Source organism: Galeopterus variegatus, unplaced genomic scaffold (assembly GCF_000696425.1).
Source record: "Galeopterus variegatus unplaced genomic scaffold, G_variegatus-3.0.2 Scaffold2130, whole genome shotgun sequence".
In the NCBI taxonomy this organism is placed as follows: Eukaryota; Metazoa; Chordata; class Mammalia; order Dermoptera; family Cynocephalidae; genus Galeopterus; species Galeopterus variegatus.
Window position 1 is genome coordinate 288,955 of NW_007728241.1, and position 14,828 is coordinate 303,782.

Genomic DNA, 14,828 nt, shown 5'->3' on the forward strand with positions numbered 1-14,828 from the left:
TTGGCGCTGTCTGTGTGTGTGTGTGTGTGTGTGTGTGTGTGTGTGTGTGTGTGTGTGTGTGTGGTGGGGAATGAGGGTTCCGATGTAGGCCTGGGTCCGGTGATGAGCTGGGTGTAGTTTCATAAGGGCAGCACCCAGCTCAAGCTGCCCACCAACAGGAAGTGGTAGGCAGTTTGGTTTTGCTTCTTGCTTGGGAAGCCCCACCACCACCACTGTGGCCCTCCCAGCAAGTGGCAGAACTACAGCTGCTGCCAAGGATACTAGGGGACCCCCACCTGCCCTGGGCAACACAGATGGGAGTTGGAGGGCCTCCTTCAGGGCCAGGGAGGACACACCCTTGAGGGGCAAGGCGTGTGGAGTCTCCTGGGACAGCACCGTCAGCTCAAGTGGGGGTAGAGGCGATGCTGACTACACGGTGTGAGCCACGGTCAGCAGAGGCCTCCCCTGCTTGGTGCTGGAAAGTTCACAGCCATCAAGTCCACAGCTGCTCCTTCAAGTGGATGCAGAGACGTGGTGATAAAATACTTGGAGGACAGAGTTCCCACTGAAGCTGGACAGACATGCCTCTGACTCTTACGACCAGTCAGTGAGGTGGATGTGTCTTACTTCACTCTCTGGGCCTCAAGTTCTTATCTGAACAATGGAGCTGATGTGGGTGGGCAGGGGATGGTTGTGAGGGTCAGATGAGCTCACATGTGGGAAGCCCCTAGGCTAGTGCCTGGCACCCAGGCAGCGCTCAGCAGGCGCTGAGTGAAGAAGGCTTGGCATCCTTGGCTGGGACTGTGCCCTCTTCTGGGCCTCAGTTTCCCTTCCTGGCTACCGAGGGATCAGGTGAGAGGTTGCCCACATGCTGATGTGGGAAAACATAGCAGTTGAAAGTGCCAGCTTTGGAGCCAATCCCAGCACTAGCTGTGAACTTGGGCAGGTTATTTAGACTCTCTCTGCCTCATTTTCTTCATCTCTAAGGTGGGGGTAATAGTAATACCTACCTCGTAGGGTTGAGAGGATTAGACAAGATAGTCCTTTGAATGGGGCCCGGCGTGTAATAAGTAGTGTAGACGCGTTAGTGCCATTATCATGATTATTGTTTTCATGGTATGGATGTGGAAGCCCAGAGAAGTGGCGTGACTTGCTCAAGGTCACCCAGCTAAAAAGTGGCGCACATTAGGATCAAGGCCAAGCCTGCCGAGCCTCAAGGCCCGTGCTGTTTCCATCGCTCCCCACTGCGCCTCTTAAGTCACATGCGTCGTAAGTGGGTCAGAGGCAGCGTGTACCTGGGGGATGACACAGCAGCAGGGACAGGTATGGATTAATTCCTTGTCTTCTGCTGACACCTTGTGGAGAATGGGCCTGAAGGGAGAGGGAGGTGGGGAAGGAGGGAGGGGGCAGTGGGAGGACCCTGAAACTGGACCCTATGAACCAAGGAAGGGGATGAGGGAGAGGGTTGAACATGATCTAGCCCCTGCCCCTGGGGAGCTCTTGGCCTGTTGATGGGACAGACAGGGACACAGCTGAGACCACCCCAAAGTACTCAATGGGGGCCCTGAGAGCACAGCACACAGACCCTGTCCGAATCCCAGTGCTCAGCTAGGGCAGCAAGGCAGGCTTCCTGGAGGAGTGGCACTTGCAGATGAGACAAGAGGGTGTCTGGCAGGGGGAAGTGTAGCAGGCAGTAGAGATTGGTCTGGAATGGTGGAAGAGACTGAACAGGGGACACTAAAGCTGTAGAGAGGCAGTGCAGGGTAGTGGTCAGAGCGTGGCTGGACCTGAGGGTGTGGGGGCACACGGGGGGCCCAAACCCACCCCACTGTGGCTGTGCCCCTGACCCAGCCCACTACCTACCTACCCATGGCAACTCTGAGGCCCAAGGGGCAGGGATGAGCCAACTCCCAGCAGTCCCTGGGCACGGGAGGAAGGAGGGAGGGAAGGATGGCTCACAGCTGCCAGTCAAGCTCCCAGGGGATGCAGAAACCGCCTGAAGTGACCTGGCAGGGCCAAAGCCTGATGTTGGAGGATTGCACATGTGTACACACGTGTGCCTGCACACATGCGGCCGCCCACCTCTGCAGCCCTGGGGGAGTCCACGCATCAGGAGAAGCAGGTCAGGAGAGCGGCCCAGTGGCCCTCCTGGTGGGGGGTGGAGAGTTCAAGGCAAAGGGGCTGTGTACTCCCCAGAGCCCCTCAGGGACAGCCCCACACTCTCCACAGGAAGGACCCAAGGACACGCTGGCCCGAGGGTGCTCATGCAGACACGGCCTTCTCTCTTCTTGTGGCATCACAGCAGATTGCCTCGGTGTTCCCACACGGGGTCCTCATCACCGAGGCGGTGGGTAGGCCTTGGCAGGGATTGGCAGAGGAGATCCCGTCCAGCCCTGCACCCACGGAAAGACAGCCACAGAGAGGTATTGCTCCACGTCAGCCCAGTTGGCAGCTGCAGCAAAGAGAGCCCAGTACCATCCAGCCAAGTGGGGACTGCAGGAAGATTTGGTGACAGGTGTTGTGCCAAGTTTATCCAACCCACTGAGGGCAGAAAGGAAGGGAAGCAGGACTGGGTTTCCATGTGCCTGGCACCATTCCCGCCTCCTGGGGGGGGGTGTGAAATGGGCTAGTCCAGGCTACAGACTAGGCTCTCCCAGGGCAGTCATGTGGCATTTCAGAGTCCCTGGCATACATTCAGATCGAAAAGAGAGGCAGGAGCCGGGGGTGGGCAGGTTCTGTTAGAACAGGATCGAAGAGCTGGTTCGTGAATGGAGCAGAAGGGGGCCCGGGGAGGGGATGAGGGGAGGAGCAGTTTCCTAAGGGAGCAGAAGGTGGGAGCCAAGGCTTTGGGGGAGGGATGGGGGTGGGCAGGTTCTGTTAGAACAGGATCGAAGAGCTGGTTCGTGAATGGAGCAGAAGGGGGCCCGGGGAGGGCATGAGGGGAGGAGCAGTTTCCTAAGGGAGCAGAAGGTGGGAGCCAAGGCTTTGGGGGAGGGAGAGGAGGAGGGCTCCCTCCCCCCAAGCCAGCTGAGAGGACTGTGCAGATGGAGCTCCTGTTTGTGGCTGGGTGGGAGGCCAGGAAGTTCCCTCCTGATGTCCCTCCTCTCCCTGAGAAGTGGGAGGCTGGGTCGTGCTGAGAGAGAAGGGGAAGGCAAAGAGAGGGGAGAGGCTCTGGGCCTGGAAGGGAGTGCAGGCCATGGTGAGGGTGCTGGGCCCTTGGGGAGCTCCCCCGTCTTCATGCCTGAGAATTTATTTAATCCTCATGACGACCCATAGAAAGGAGAGACCATTCTATTCCCTTCATAGATGAAGAAACTGAGGCATGGAGATGAAGTAACCAGCCAGCAAGTGATGGAGCTGGGGTTTGAACCCAGGCTGTCTGGCTCCTGTCTGAGCCTTCTCTCAGATGGTATCTCTCAGGGAGTGGGGGACTGCAGGGCAGGCTGGGGATGCTGGGAGAGGGGGGAGGTCCGAGGGGGGTGCACCGGGAGGCAGGCTCCCCGGGCTGGCACAGACACATATGCACACCTGCATGCCCGCCTGGACAAGGCTCGTCTCCCCTCTACCCTCCTCCATTCCACAGATAGGAAATGAAGACCCCAGAGTGGTTGCAAGACAGGGGCGGGCGGGGCTGGGAACTTATAAAGGGACAAAAGGAGACTTGGGGGATGATATGTTTGTTACCTCGATCACAGTGATGGTTTCATGAACAGACATATGTCAGAACTCATCAAATTGTACGCTTTAAATATGTGTGGTTTATTGTACATCAAATAAACCTCAATAAAACTGTAGAAAAATAAAGTGAAATAAAATTTTAAAAGAAAGACATGAGAACCCCCTGGATAGGGAGAGTTGGCGCACTGGCACCACTTAGAGCTTTCAAGAGCCAGATCTCCTGCTCCCAGCCCCGGCCCCCACCCTCGTACCTCTCTGCTCCCCCAACACCTACAGGTAGACTCAAGGACACCTGTCCATTTGGAGACAAATTCAGTAGCTATGAGGGGTGCGTCCAGGCAGACCACCCCCGCTTGTGTGGACACTGAAGGGGTTGGTCCAGCTGTCAATGTGGAGGGGAGGGCTGTGTCTTTGTGGCACAGGTGCTCCGTCCTATGTCTGGAGTGGGGGCTGAGACCGCAGCTGTGCTATGGTACCTGAGTGGGACTGTATGGTCATCTGTGGTGGGGAGGCATTAGAAGGCTGTGTCAGCGTGCGCTGTACACGCGGTGGTGTCAGCATGTGGCCATACCTGCAGTCTCTGCCCTCAGTCCCCCATTCCCTGCCTTATTTTTATTTTCTCAACAGCCCATATTGCCTTTGATCATACATAATTCATGTGATCACCATATCATCGTCCATCTCCCCTGGGATGTAAGCCCCTCGAGGGCAGGAATTCTGAAGTGTCTGTTCAGTGCTCTGCCTCCAGGGTTTTGAAGAACACCTGGTAAACAGCAGGTTCTTCATTGATGCTCGTGAATGGGAACACTCCTGTGAACTCAGTGTGTGGCTGTGTCTTCGTGCAACATAAATACATGTGCCTTGCCTGACGCTGTGTGGATGACAGCAGGAGACGTGCAAGGGGCAGGGACAGTGCTGGTTCAGGCCTGACCCCCGAAGCTTTGGGGAAGGCAACAAAGATGCTTGTCGCCCCCTTGTGGTCACCTTAGGCCTGGCATCTGGGCCCCGCTGCAAGTTTCCTGGGCACTGGGGAGGCAGGAGGTGCTCTGCCTCCAGGGTTTTGAAGAACACCTGGTAAACAGCAGGTTCTTCATTGATGCTCGTGAATGGGAACACTCCTGTGAACTCAGTGTGTGGCTGTGTCTTCGTGCAACATAAATACATGTGCCTTGCCTGACGCTGTGTGGATGACAGCAGGAGACGTGCAAGGGGCAGGGACAGTGCTGGTTCAGGCCTGACCCCCGAAGCTTTGGGGAAGGCAACAAAGATGCTTGTCGCCCCCTTGTGGTCACCTTAGGCCTGGCATCTGGGCCCCGCTGCAAGTTTCCTGGGCACTAGGGAGGCAGGAGGTGGACAGAGGAGGGGACCATGGCCTGATGTCATACACACCCCCAACAGGGAGAAGATGAGTGTGGGCTGCCCAGAGCCCGAGCCGCCCCACTCCCTGCCCTGCTGTGGGCCAGGGACTGCCCCTGGGCCGGGTGCTGGTGTGCCCCTTCTCACTGAAGACATGCAGGCACTGACCCTCCGCACACTGGCCGCTAGCGACGTCACCAAGCACTACGAGCTGGTCCGAGAGCTGGGTAAAGGAACCTATGGAAAGGTTGACCTGGTGGCCCACAAGGGCACAGGTAAGTGTCTGCAGGGTGACAGGATTTTAAGAGCGGGGTGGGGGAACATGGTTGGCATTCCAGCTTGCCTCTCTGGTGCTTTCTGGGGAGGCCAGCAGGCTAGCAAGGAGGCTGAGTCAGTGGCCCAGGTGGAGAGGGTGGGGCCTAAAGAGGCCCAGGCAGGCAGGGACTGGGCAGATGGGACAAGGGAAGAATTTGGGGCCAAATGGAGTGCCCAGACTGGAGGGGACTGCTTTGGGGTCATCTGAAGCACCCTTGCAACACCCAAGGGGATGCACCCAGGGACCTCTGGAGCTCTGAGGAGAGAGCAGGGCTGGTGGTTATATATTGGTGATAGCTGACCCCAGGGAGGTGGACAGAGAGCTGTGGGGGGGGGGTCCTCAGGAACAGGGCAGCACACTTAAAGGGTGCTGGGAGATGAACCTGTGAGATCAGTATGGCCATCTCCATTTCTCAGATGAGGACACCAAGACCCATACAGGTTCAGTCACCTAGCCAAGGTCATGCAGGTACAGAGAGTTTGAACTAGGATGAGACCCAGTAGTCAACTCTAGAAACTTCTTGCTTAGCCACTGAGCTTGGTGCCTCCCTTACACCGTGGGCTCACAGTGGTGCCCACCCTGCCAGTTGGGCGGGGGCTGCGTGAGCTCCCACAGCTGCGCCAACTGAGGGCAGCAGGAGGAACACTGGCCATGGGGTCACCTGAGCTTTGCTACCTGCTTGCTATGTGACCCTGGGCAAGGGACTTAACCTCTCTGCCTCAGTTTCCTCTTCTGTAAAATAGGGTAACATTAGTGTCCGCCCCATAGGGTCATTATGAAGCATGAGTTGTGAGTGGGAAGTGCAGAAGGCAGGGCCCGCGATGTGTGAGTGCCCTGTGGACACACGCATGTGCATCACACAACTCGCACAGGTGGGTACAGACGCCTGCCCAAGCACAGAGGTGGGGGCGTGGGCCTCGCAGCGTCTCCTTTCTTCTTATCCATCCAACCATATAACCAACATCTGCTGAGCACCTACTGTGTGCCACACTCTGAAGACACAGCAAGAAACAAGACAGAGGTTCCTGGGCTGGGGGAGACAGACAAGATAAACAAGTGTATAGTGTGGCAGGAGAAAATGGGAGCAGGCAGAAAATGGGCCACCAGGCCCTCCCCAATGCCCACCTCATGGAGGCTACAGATGGGCTGTAGAAGACCCTGGCGGGTCCCGCTTTGCTGCATGGCCTTTGTCAAGTCCCTTCCCCTCTCTGGGTCTGTTTCCCATCTGTAAGATGAGGGCAGTCATGCTGGCTGGGGGCCTCTGGCGGGTCCCGCTTTGCTGCATGGCCTTTGTCAAGTCTCTTCCCCTCTCTGGGTCTGTTTCCCATCTGTAAGATGAGGGCAGTCATGCTGGCTGGGGGCCCCATTGTGCTTTGTCGCTGGGACAGGCCATGCAGACAGTCATGGGTATGTGTCAGGTGCAGGGACGCATGGGGAGGGGGCTTCACCACCATTGCTGTTGCCACTGTCAGGCACGAAAATGGCCCTGAAGTTTGTGAACAAGAGCAAAACCAAGCTGAAGAACTTCCTGCGGGAGGTGAGCGTCACCAACAGCCTCTCCTCCAGCCCCTTCATCATCAAGGTCTTCGACGTGGTCTTTGAGACGGAGGACTGCTACGTCTTCGCCCAGGAGTACGCGCCCGCTGGGGACCTGTTTGACATCATCCCTCCCCAGGTACTTGGGATGGTGGCATAGGGAAGGGAGATGGTCTTTCGGGTCCCCAGAGTGTGAGAGTGGGGAAGAAGTCAGACCATTTAATCAACAAGTATTTATTGAGCACCTACTGTATGTCTGTCACTGTTTGGGGGCTGGGGATGCACAGTGAAGACGACAAAGGTCGTGCCCTGGTTCTAGTGGGGACACTCCACAGTCAGCCAGATAATGACAGATTGAGATAAGCGCTCTGCAGGAACAGCTGGAGTGACAGGGTACAGTTCAACAGCACCCTCCTTGAGCTGCCTAGAGGTGTCAGGTCCACCTGGGAAGGCGGCTTCAGAGGAGGGACTCTGGAGCCTGGAGAGCGGGGGAAGAAGGGGAGGATACCAGGCACTAGGTTTGAATCTGCTCTGCCAAGCCCACAGACCCAAGCATTCAGAGCCCCTGTCCCCCGACACCAGGAGCAAGGGAGCTTGCGGGCCAGACCCCACACCTCCCTGAGTCCCGCAACACCGCTAGTTGCTCCCGGCCCTTCCCACATCATCCCGCAGTCCCACCCCAGGCCCTGACCTCCTGGCCACCCCATTCTGCCCCCTCCCCACCCTGGGCACAGAAGGGGACTGAAGTGTTGGGCAGAGAAGGAGCTTAAGGCCCCTGGGCACTGGCTGGGATGAAGACCATGAGCTGAGAGCAGCTGTGTCCTGCCCCTTTCCTGGGAACTGGAGGGGAGGCGCCAAGCCCCTGGAAAATGTGGCAAACGTCTGGATGTCACATAAGTGTGTGTGTGCAGGCACAGGCCCCAAGAATCTAGTGACTCCCTCACGCCCGCGTTCCACTGGTGAGGACACAGCCCAGAAGGGAGGAAACCTGCCTCTGGCCACGCAGCCACCAAAATGCAGAGCACTGGTAGACCTCCCCTCTCCCCACAACCCCCCCCCCCCCACACAAGGGATTGTCCTGACAACTCCTGGGGACAAAAGGGCTCCCAGGGCAGGGGTCTCAGCTGCCCCTGCATCCTTAGCACAGGGCCCAACTCCCCTGCCAGGTGCACCTTCCCCAGGCCCAGGGGCTCCTCCCAGTCCTTGCTGTGCCAGCCCAGACTCAGTGGCCTGGGCTTCAGGCAGATGGCCAGGTAATTTGCACCAGGAATTTCTCCTGGGTTTCTCTTGGTGTCAGACTTGTCAACCTCCAAGACGGGCTGACCCAGTCTCCCAAGTTGCTGGTCTGGAGTACGCAGGGGTAGAAGCTGCCTCTGTAGGTGTGAGAATGGGGGCTGTGGAAGTGTGTGAATAGGTGTGTGCTGTATAGAGTGCACACGTGAGTGTAGCCATGTGCCCCAGTGACTGTGTATCTAGACGCCACAGTGACTCCGCCCGCCATCCACGCAGCCCAGGCTTCTCTCCAGGCAGCTGTACAAGGGCTGCGGGCCTGCATGTCACACACCCCTCAGGGAACCAGGCGGGGAGGCACCTGCAGGTTGATACAGGCCTCCAGGCAGCAAAACCGAGAGGAGAGGAACCCAGCCTGGCCCAGCATCCCCTCATAACCCCCCACCCCCTCATGGAGGTCTGGGACCCTGCAATAACCTTGACAAGGGCGAGGCTACTCCCTCTGCCTGGCAGTGCCCATCCACCATCCTGGGCCACCCCTGCCAGGCTCCCTCCTGGAATCTGGGGCATTTGAGGAGCTCCTTCATGGGCCAGGCTGCCTAGGGGGGTACCAATCACCTTCCGGCCTGGAGCCCCTGCCTCTTCAGCCACCCCTCACTCCCACTGCACAAAAGGGCTATAGGTCTCCCTGCCCTGCCCAGGTCCAGTTTACAAACAGCATGTGGTCGCCCCAGGGCCTGGCCCCACTCTCCTCGTGTGCCCACTCCTCTCAAGACCCCACCTCTCCACTGGGCACGGGGCCCTCCACACGCCAGGTAAGTAGCCAACCCCTCCTCCCACCACGGGCCATGTCTCCAAGATGGCCCCCATCACTGCCCCCAGCCCACCTGGAGCCCAGCCGGGCCCACCTATCCCAGCCTCAACTTCTCTTGCCTTAGGCCTCTCGACATCCTGATCTCCTGCAATAACAAGGAAGCAAGATTCCACAGTAGTCGTCCCTCACCTTAGTTCTCTCTCTCTCTCTCTCTCTCTCTCTCAAGATCCTGTCTGGGAGATTTCTCCCTTGTCGTCGAGATTCCACAGTAGTCGTCCCTCACCTTAGTTCTCTCTCTCTCTCTCTCTCTCTCTCTCTCTCTCAAGATCCTGTCTGGGAGATTTCTCCCTTGTCGTCGTAGTAGGATGGTAGAGTTGGGAAGGGACTGTAGTTATGTAGCCCGGTCCCCCTCGTTTTCAGAGGCATTGAGGGGCAGCGACCAACCTGACACCAAAGCAGGACTGGAATCAGGTCAAGGCTCTGCTGCCGCTGCCACCACCTCTGCTGGTCGGGTTGGGACCCTTTGCCCCTTAGGAGAGGTGTTGGTCACAGATGTTTACCTCAGTTAATGTCACTGTTGAAGAAACAAAAAATAATAGCAAAAAATAACACGTAGTCATGAAGTCTTAGAAGACAGAAAAACTCACATACAAGAATATCTCTCCCCTAGCGATTCTTCTGTGAAGGTACTGTGTGTGTGTGTGTGTGTATGTGTGCGTGTGTGCATGTGTGTCTGTCCCATTACAGGCAGGCTGGGTCATGCTGACCTCTGTCCCAGCCCCCGTATCCCCTACACTGCCCCGTCCTTCGGTGCTTCCCAGAGGCCCCTCTGAGCTGGCCTGTGGGGTGTGGGGGGCCCCCGAGGCGGGAGGTAGGGCCACAGGTCAGCTAGAGGGTCTCCCACCAGGCCCACCAAGCAGGGCCCTGAAGCTGCCCCATGCTCCCTGAACCCACGCTGTGACTGGTGGGAAAGTCCTGGTGGTGGGATCAGCTCGGGGCCTGGGGCAGGGGCGTAGGTGGAATCCCAGCCCCAGAACCTCAGATCCTCCTGTCTTGCCAGCCTCCACCCCATATGTTTGTAAATACTCTGGCATCCTTTGGCCCTGAGAAGGTTTTTAAATGTGTTATTTACTTCTTTAATCATGACAATTGCTATAAAATAAAATTAGAAAAATTACCACTGGGTGGCTGTCTTGTCTCAGTTTTGGGGTGGGGAGGGCGGTGGGAGGGGGCACACAGGGGCTCTGGGAACTGAAAACTTGATTTTTTTTTTTTACATGTTTATATAGAAAATTATTTCCTCAACATACAAGTGAAGGAAAATATCACAAATTGAATTTAAAGTCAATTGATAAGGAACAAATTTAACACACAGAGATTGACATCCTTAATGCACAAAGAACTCTTAAAAATGAATTAGAAAAATCTTAACAGAAATTAGGTGAAGGACATGAGCAGATAAGTCTCTATAAGAACTAAGACGCTCTTGCGAGCGGGATGGGCAGCGGCCCATGGCCCCATGCCAGGTTTCTAGGTGTGCTCCGTTGCTTCCCTGGATGCAGGCCGGGAAAAACTTGACCTTGATGCCTCTACAGTGAGATCTGCAGAGTCTGAGGGCAGCTGCTCCAGGCCTCCTGCAACCTCTCAGGCTTCGAGTAGGTCCAAGCCAGGGCTCGAGGGTGAAGGGAACAAGGAACCGGGTTCTGGAGGAAGTGACAGGGAGTTGTCCCTGGCCTGGAGTCCAGCTGTGGCTTGGAGCCCTTTGGACTAAGCAGGAAGTCAATACAAAGCCCAGAGGAACAGAGTAGGCCGATTCATCCAGTCACCACTCAGCAAATATTTACCGAGCACCCTCTGCATACCAGGCTCCCTGCCAGAGACAGGATACAGCAGTGCGCAGGACAGATAGGGCCCTGCCCTTGGACAAGAATGGAGAGAGACATTACCCGAGTAGAAGGTGTGCAACTGGGCAGCTTATCAAGTGCAGAGTCATAGAAGGCTCCCTGAAGACAGGATTCCAGTCTCTGGGCATCAGCTGTAGGAGGCGCGAGAGGAAGAGGACTGGCTGGCAGGTGCAGACTCGCGTGACAGGCAAAATGGAAGTTCTGAAGCAGGGGGGCTTGGGGCGGGCCAGAGGGGGTTTCAGGATTCACCATTCATTCAAACAAATATTTATTGATTACCCACTTGTGCCAGCAGAGCAGTTGTGTTGGCTCTGCCTTCCAGTAGACGTATAGCCAGACCAGCCATGCCTGCCACGTACTGGCCTGCCTCCATGCACCTCCCTCCCCTGGCTTACGGCAAGAGCCCCCCGCTGGTCTCCCAACCCCCTCAGGCTCTTCTTGGCACAGTGGCCAGTGATTCTTTTCATAGGTAAGATCTGTCACTCTGTTCAGAACCCTACAATAGCTTCCTGTTCCACCCAGAATCAAAGCTGAAGAGTGGCCTCCAAGAGGCCTCATGGTCTGGCCCCATTTTCCTCCAACCTCACCCCTACTCCTCTCCCCTGTACTGCCTGCCACCACACTGGCCTCTCAGCCAAGCATGCACCACCTCGGGGCCTTTGCCTGAGCCTCAGACCCCAGATCTCCCCAGGGCTCCCTCCCACCCTCACCTTCAGGTCCCTGCTCAAATGTCAAAGGATCAGCATAAACTTCCCGAGCATGCTATATAGAGCAGACGCCCCCTCTCCCTGCTCTACCGTACACCGAGCACTGATCACCACTTGCAATACCATATGTCTGTCCTGCGTCTCACCCCGTTGGAACGTAAGTTCCGTAAGCGCAGAGACAATGTTGGGCAGACTGCTACTCCCCACCACCCCTCACCTAGTACAGGGCCTGGCACTGGGCACTCCATAAGAATTTGTCAAATGGATGAATGAACACCCAGTGCTATCTTAAGGGCCGAGGATACAGCAATGAACAAGACAACAATCCCTATCCCATCCCGAGACTTACTTTCTATAGAGGAAAACAGACATTGAATGGGTTGCATAATTACTTCTGAAATATGGGCGGGGGGGGCAGAAAAAGAGAGAGAAGGAAAAATAACCACCCTGACCAAATCAGAGGGGGGACGACTCCTACCCAAGAATTTGATGGAGGATGTGTTATAGAAAAACGTCCGCCACTTCTCTGCAATGATAAGGATGGATGCCTGAGGGCATTGGCCCTTTACTTAACAGAATCCTTTACTGGACTGTTAAGGGATGGAGGAAATCTACCAATGCAAACAGCATCACTGGCTCTGCCCCCAGCTTGATGTACAAATGTCCCCTTAAGACTCCCAATGTGTGGAGAATGCCACGACTTACCACGAGGCGGCCTTGGCTTTCTGCTGCTGTGGCTTCCGTCTCCGCCACTCACTCGACATTTCTGTTGGGTTTTTTCTGGGCCGCTGGCTGGTATGGGGATCCAAACTCTTGATCTTGGTGTTACCAACACCATGCTCTAACCAAGTGAGCTAACCGGCCAGCCCAATGGCATCACTGCTGAACTCGACTGGGCAGTCTCATGCATCCTTTGGGTGATAAAGCCATTTTCCTGCCATGCCAATGGCTTGGCCAGAAGGGTTTCCAATCTCCCCCCACTACTGCATCAGAATCAGACCTACTGCTGAAGCCCCACAGGTCCTTTCGTTTAACCTCGGTCACCTACCCTTGATCATGGCGAGTTTCTTCTTGAAGGCGCGTAGTGTCCTTTCCTGCCCATAGTCTCAGTCTAGGCTAACTCAGTCCATTGAAAAGGTTCCAGTAGTGCTGACCTTCAGAAAGAAAGGGGATTGTAGTCTTGCTTTTTTTTTTTTTTTTTTTTTTTTACAAATAGGTAAAGAGTTTATCTTGATTCATAGGAGTCGGCATCTTCACCTGGTACATGGGACATCAAAAATATATAGGCAAACCCCATGGCCACCCAGGAGTCCCCACTCCTCTGCTTTTTCCCCACAGCCTTTATTAGAAGCACAGCAAACAGAAGATTTCACTGAGGGTGCAAAGACCCTTTCCATTGTCTGGAGTCCCCACCTGTCCTTCCCTCCCTCAGCTACCATGTGGCCCTGCCTATCCCAGCAGGCACACTCTACTAAACCACCTTTGTGCCCTTCGTACCTTTTCTCATGTAGCCTTGCGACAACCTGGTGAGGATGGCATTATCATCCCCACTTCACAGGTGAGAAGACTGAGGCTCAGAGAGGTCAAGGGACCTGTATACAGCACTCAGCTGGTACCTAACAGGCATGTGATTGAACCCTCAGCCTTCCTGACCCCAAGTGTATGTTCCGAACCAGCAGGTGTAGACTGCTCGGGGGTGGATGCAGTGTCCCGTGACTGCCAGGCTCCTGTGGGCTGCTGGGCTGCTTCTTTGCCTGCACCCTCTGCCTACACTCCAGAAGCACTCAGCCTGAGCCAATAACCATGGCAGGGCTTATGATGGCTCTGACAACACAGGAGCCCCCTGAGGGGCCAGCCTGTGGGTGTTCGCAGAATCCAGAGCCTACTCCTCTCCTCTGGAAGGGCTCCTCTGCACCAGGACCATGGCTCCCGTGGCCCCAGAGCCCTGACTCCCAACTGTCAGCACCAGTGGTCATATTCACGGGCTAAGCCCTGGCACTTCCCAGGTCTGCCAGAGGCCGAGATTGCCTTCCTAAGAAACACTTCACCTGTCCCTGAGCCCAGGGCCTTGTCCTGCTGCCAGTGTCCTCGTAGTTCAGATTCCTGAAACTATGGAGGGGTTGGCACACTGGTCCTTCCAGCTGAGTTCTGTGAGAAAGGTGATGCCTTTTCCATTAAATACTAGACCCTCAAGTCCTTTGCCCATTAAAGGATTAGAAGGATTAGAAGAACTCCAAAAAATTCTGGTGGTCTCTGATCCAACCCAGGTACTCCAGCTGTCTCCTGTGATAGAGCAGTTTGCTTTCTATCCCAGGCAAAGGGCCAGGTGGGGTCAAACCTTGGAGACAAGGGCATGGAGAGTTTCAGAGGCTGGGAAGTCTAAAGTCCAGGGAACACATCTGGCGAGGGTCTTCTTTGTTGGTGGCTTTGCAGCAATGCAGGGGTCTCACATGGCAGAAAGTGACAGAGCATAGAGCTATAATCTTGATTCCTTTTTTCCCCAAGATGCTTCTTGAGCCCTATGCAAATTTCCCCAACTCCTCACCAGTGACAGTGAAGCCAAGGCAGGGATATCAGAAGGAGCAACCTCAAAGATTCCAGTAAGCCCTTCGTGATGCTCAGTAGATGCCTACCCAACTTACATTTACATCACAGGGAGAGTCCCCTACCGCATCTCTCTCTCAAAAATGTCAAACCTATACCCCACCTAGTGTCCGGTTTAGGATGGATATGTGGGTGTAAGAAAAGTAATTTAGAGGTATTTACTGGCATCTGGGGGGAGGAGAATGTTCACCACCCAGCATTGGGTTAGTGGAGCTTTGGGACAATGGAGGAATTCATGGGTTTCCATTTGGAGCCAAAGAAGGCCAGTGTCTCCCAAGACCAAGAGCATACAGGGACAGCCAAAAAGCAGGCTGGACATGGCCTGACTCAGGAGACAGTGAACCCCACCTTGGGAATCCTCAGAAAAATCATGGAGGGGGCTTGGTTTTCCATACTGTGTGGTAAGGGGGCTCAAGTCATTTGATTTCAATGTTAAAGGAAAATGGCAGGGGGTGATTGTAGAAGGTGGAGGACTTGGGGTTATAGTTTATTACAACTGTGATAAAGACCACGAGATGTGGGCCGGCCTGTGGCTCACTCGGGAGAGTGCGGTGCTGATAACACCAAGGCCACGGGTTCGGATCCCATATAGGGATGGCCGGTTTCTCACTGGGTGGGCGTGGTGCTGACAACACCAAGTCAAGGGTTAAAATCCCCTTTCCTGTCATTTTAAAAAAAAAAAAAAAAAAAAAAAGACCACGAGA

At 55.4% G+C, this 14,828-nt stretch overlaps 1 protein-coding gene across 1 annotated transcript in view; it reads left to right on the forward strand.

Annotated features, from left to right (window-relative positions):
• The window catches only part of SBK1 (SH3 domain binding kinase 1), a gene marked incomplete at its 3' end in the record, with an annotated part of 26,709 nt that extends 17,799 nt beyond the window's left edge, over window positions 1-8,910 (forward strand). Inside the window, exons 2-4 of the mRNA XM_008580579.1 lie at window positions 5,056-5,288; window positions 6,802-7,004; window positions 8,797-8,910. Of these exons, the coding sequence (XP_008578801.1) occupies window positions 5,063-5,288; window positions 6,802-7,004; window positions 8,797-8,910 (543 nt within the window). The remainder of the gene's footprint in view (window positions 1-5,055; window positions 5,289-6,801; window positions 7,005-8,796) is intronic.
• Between the last annotated feature and the right edge of the window lie 5,918 nt (window positions 8,911-14,828).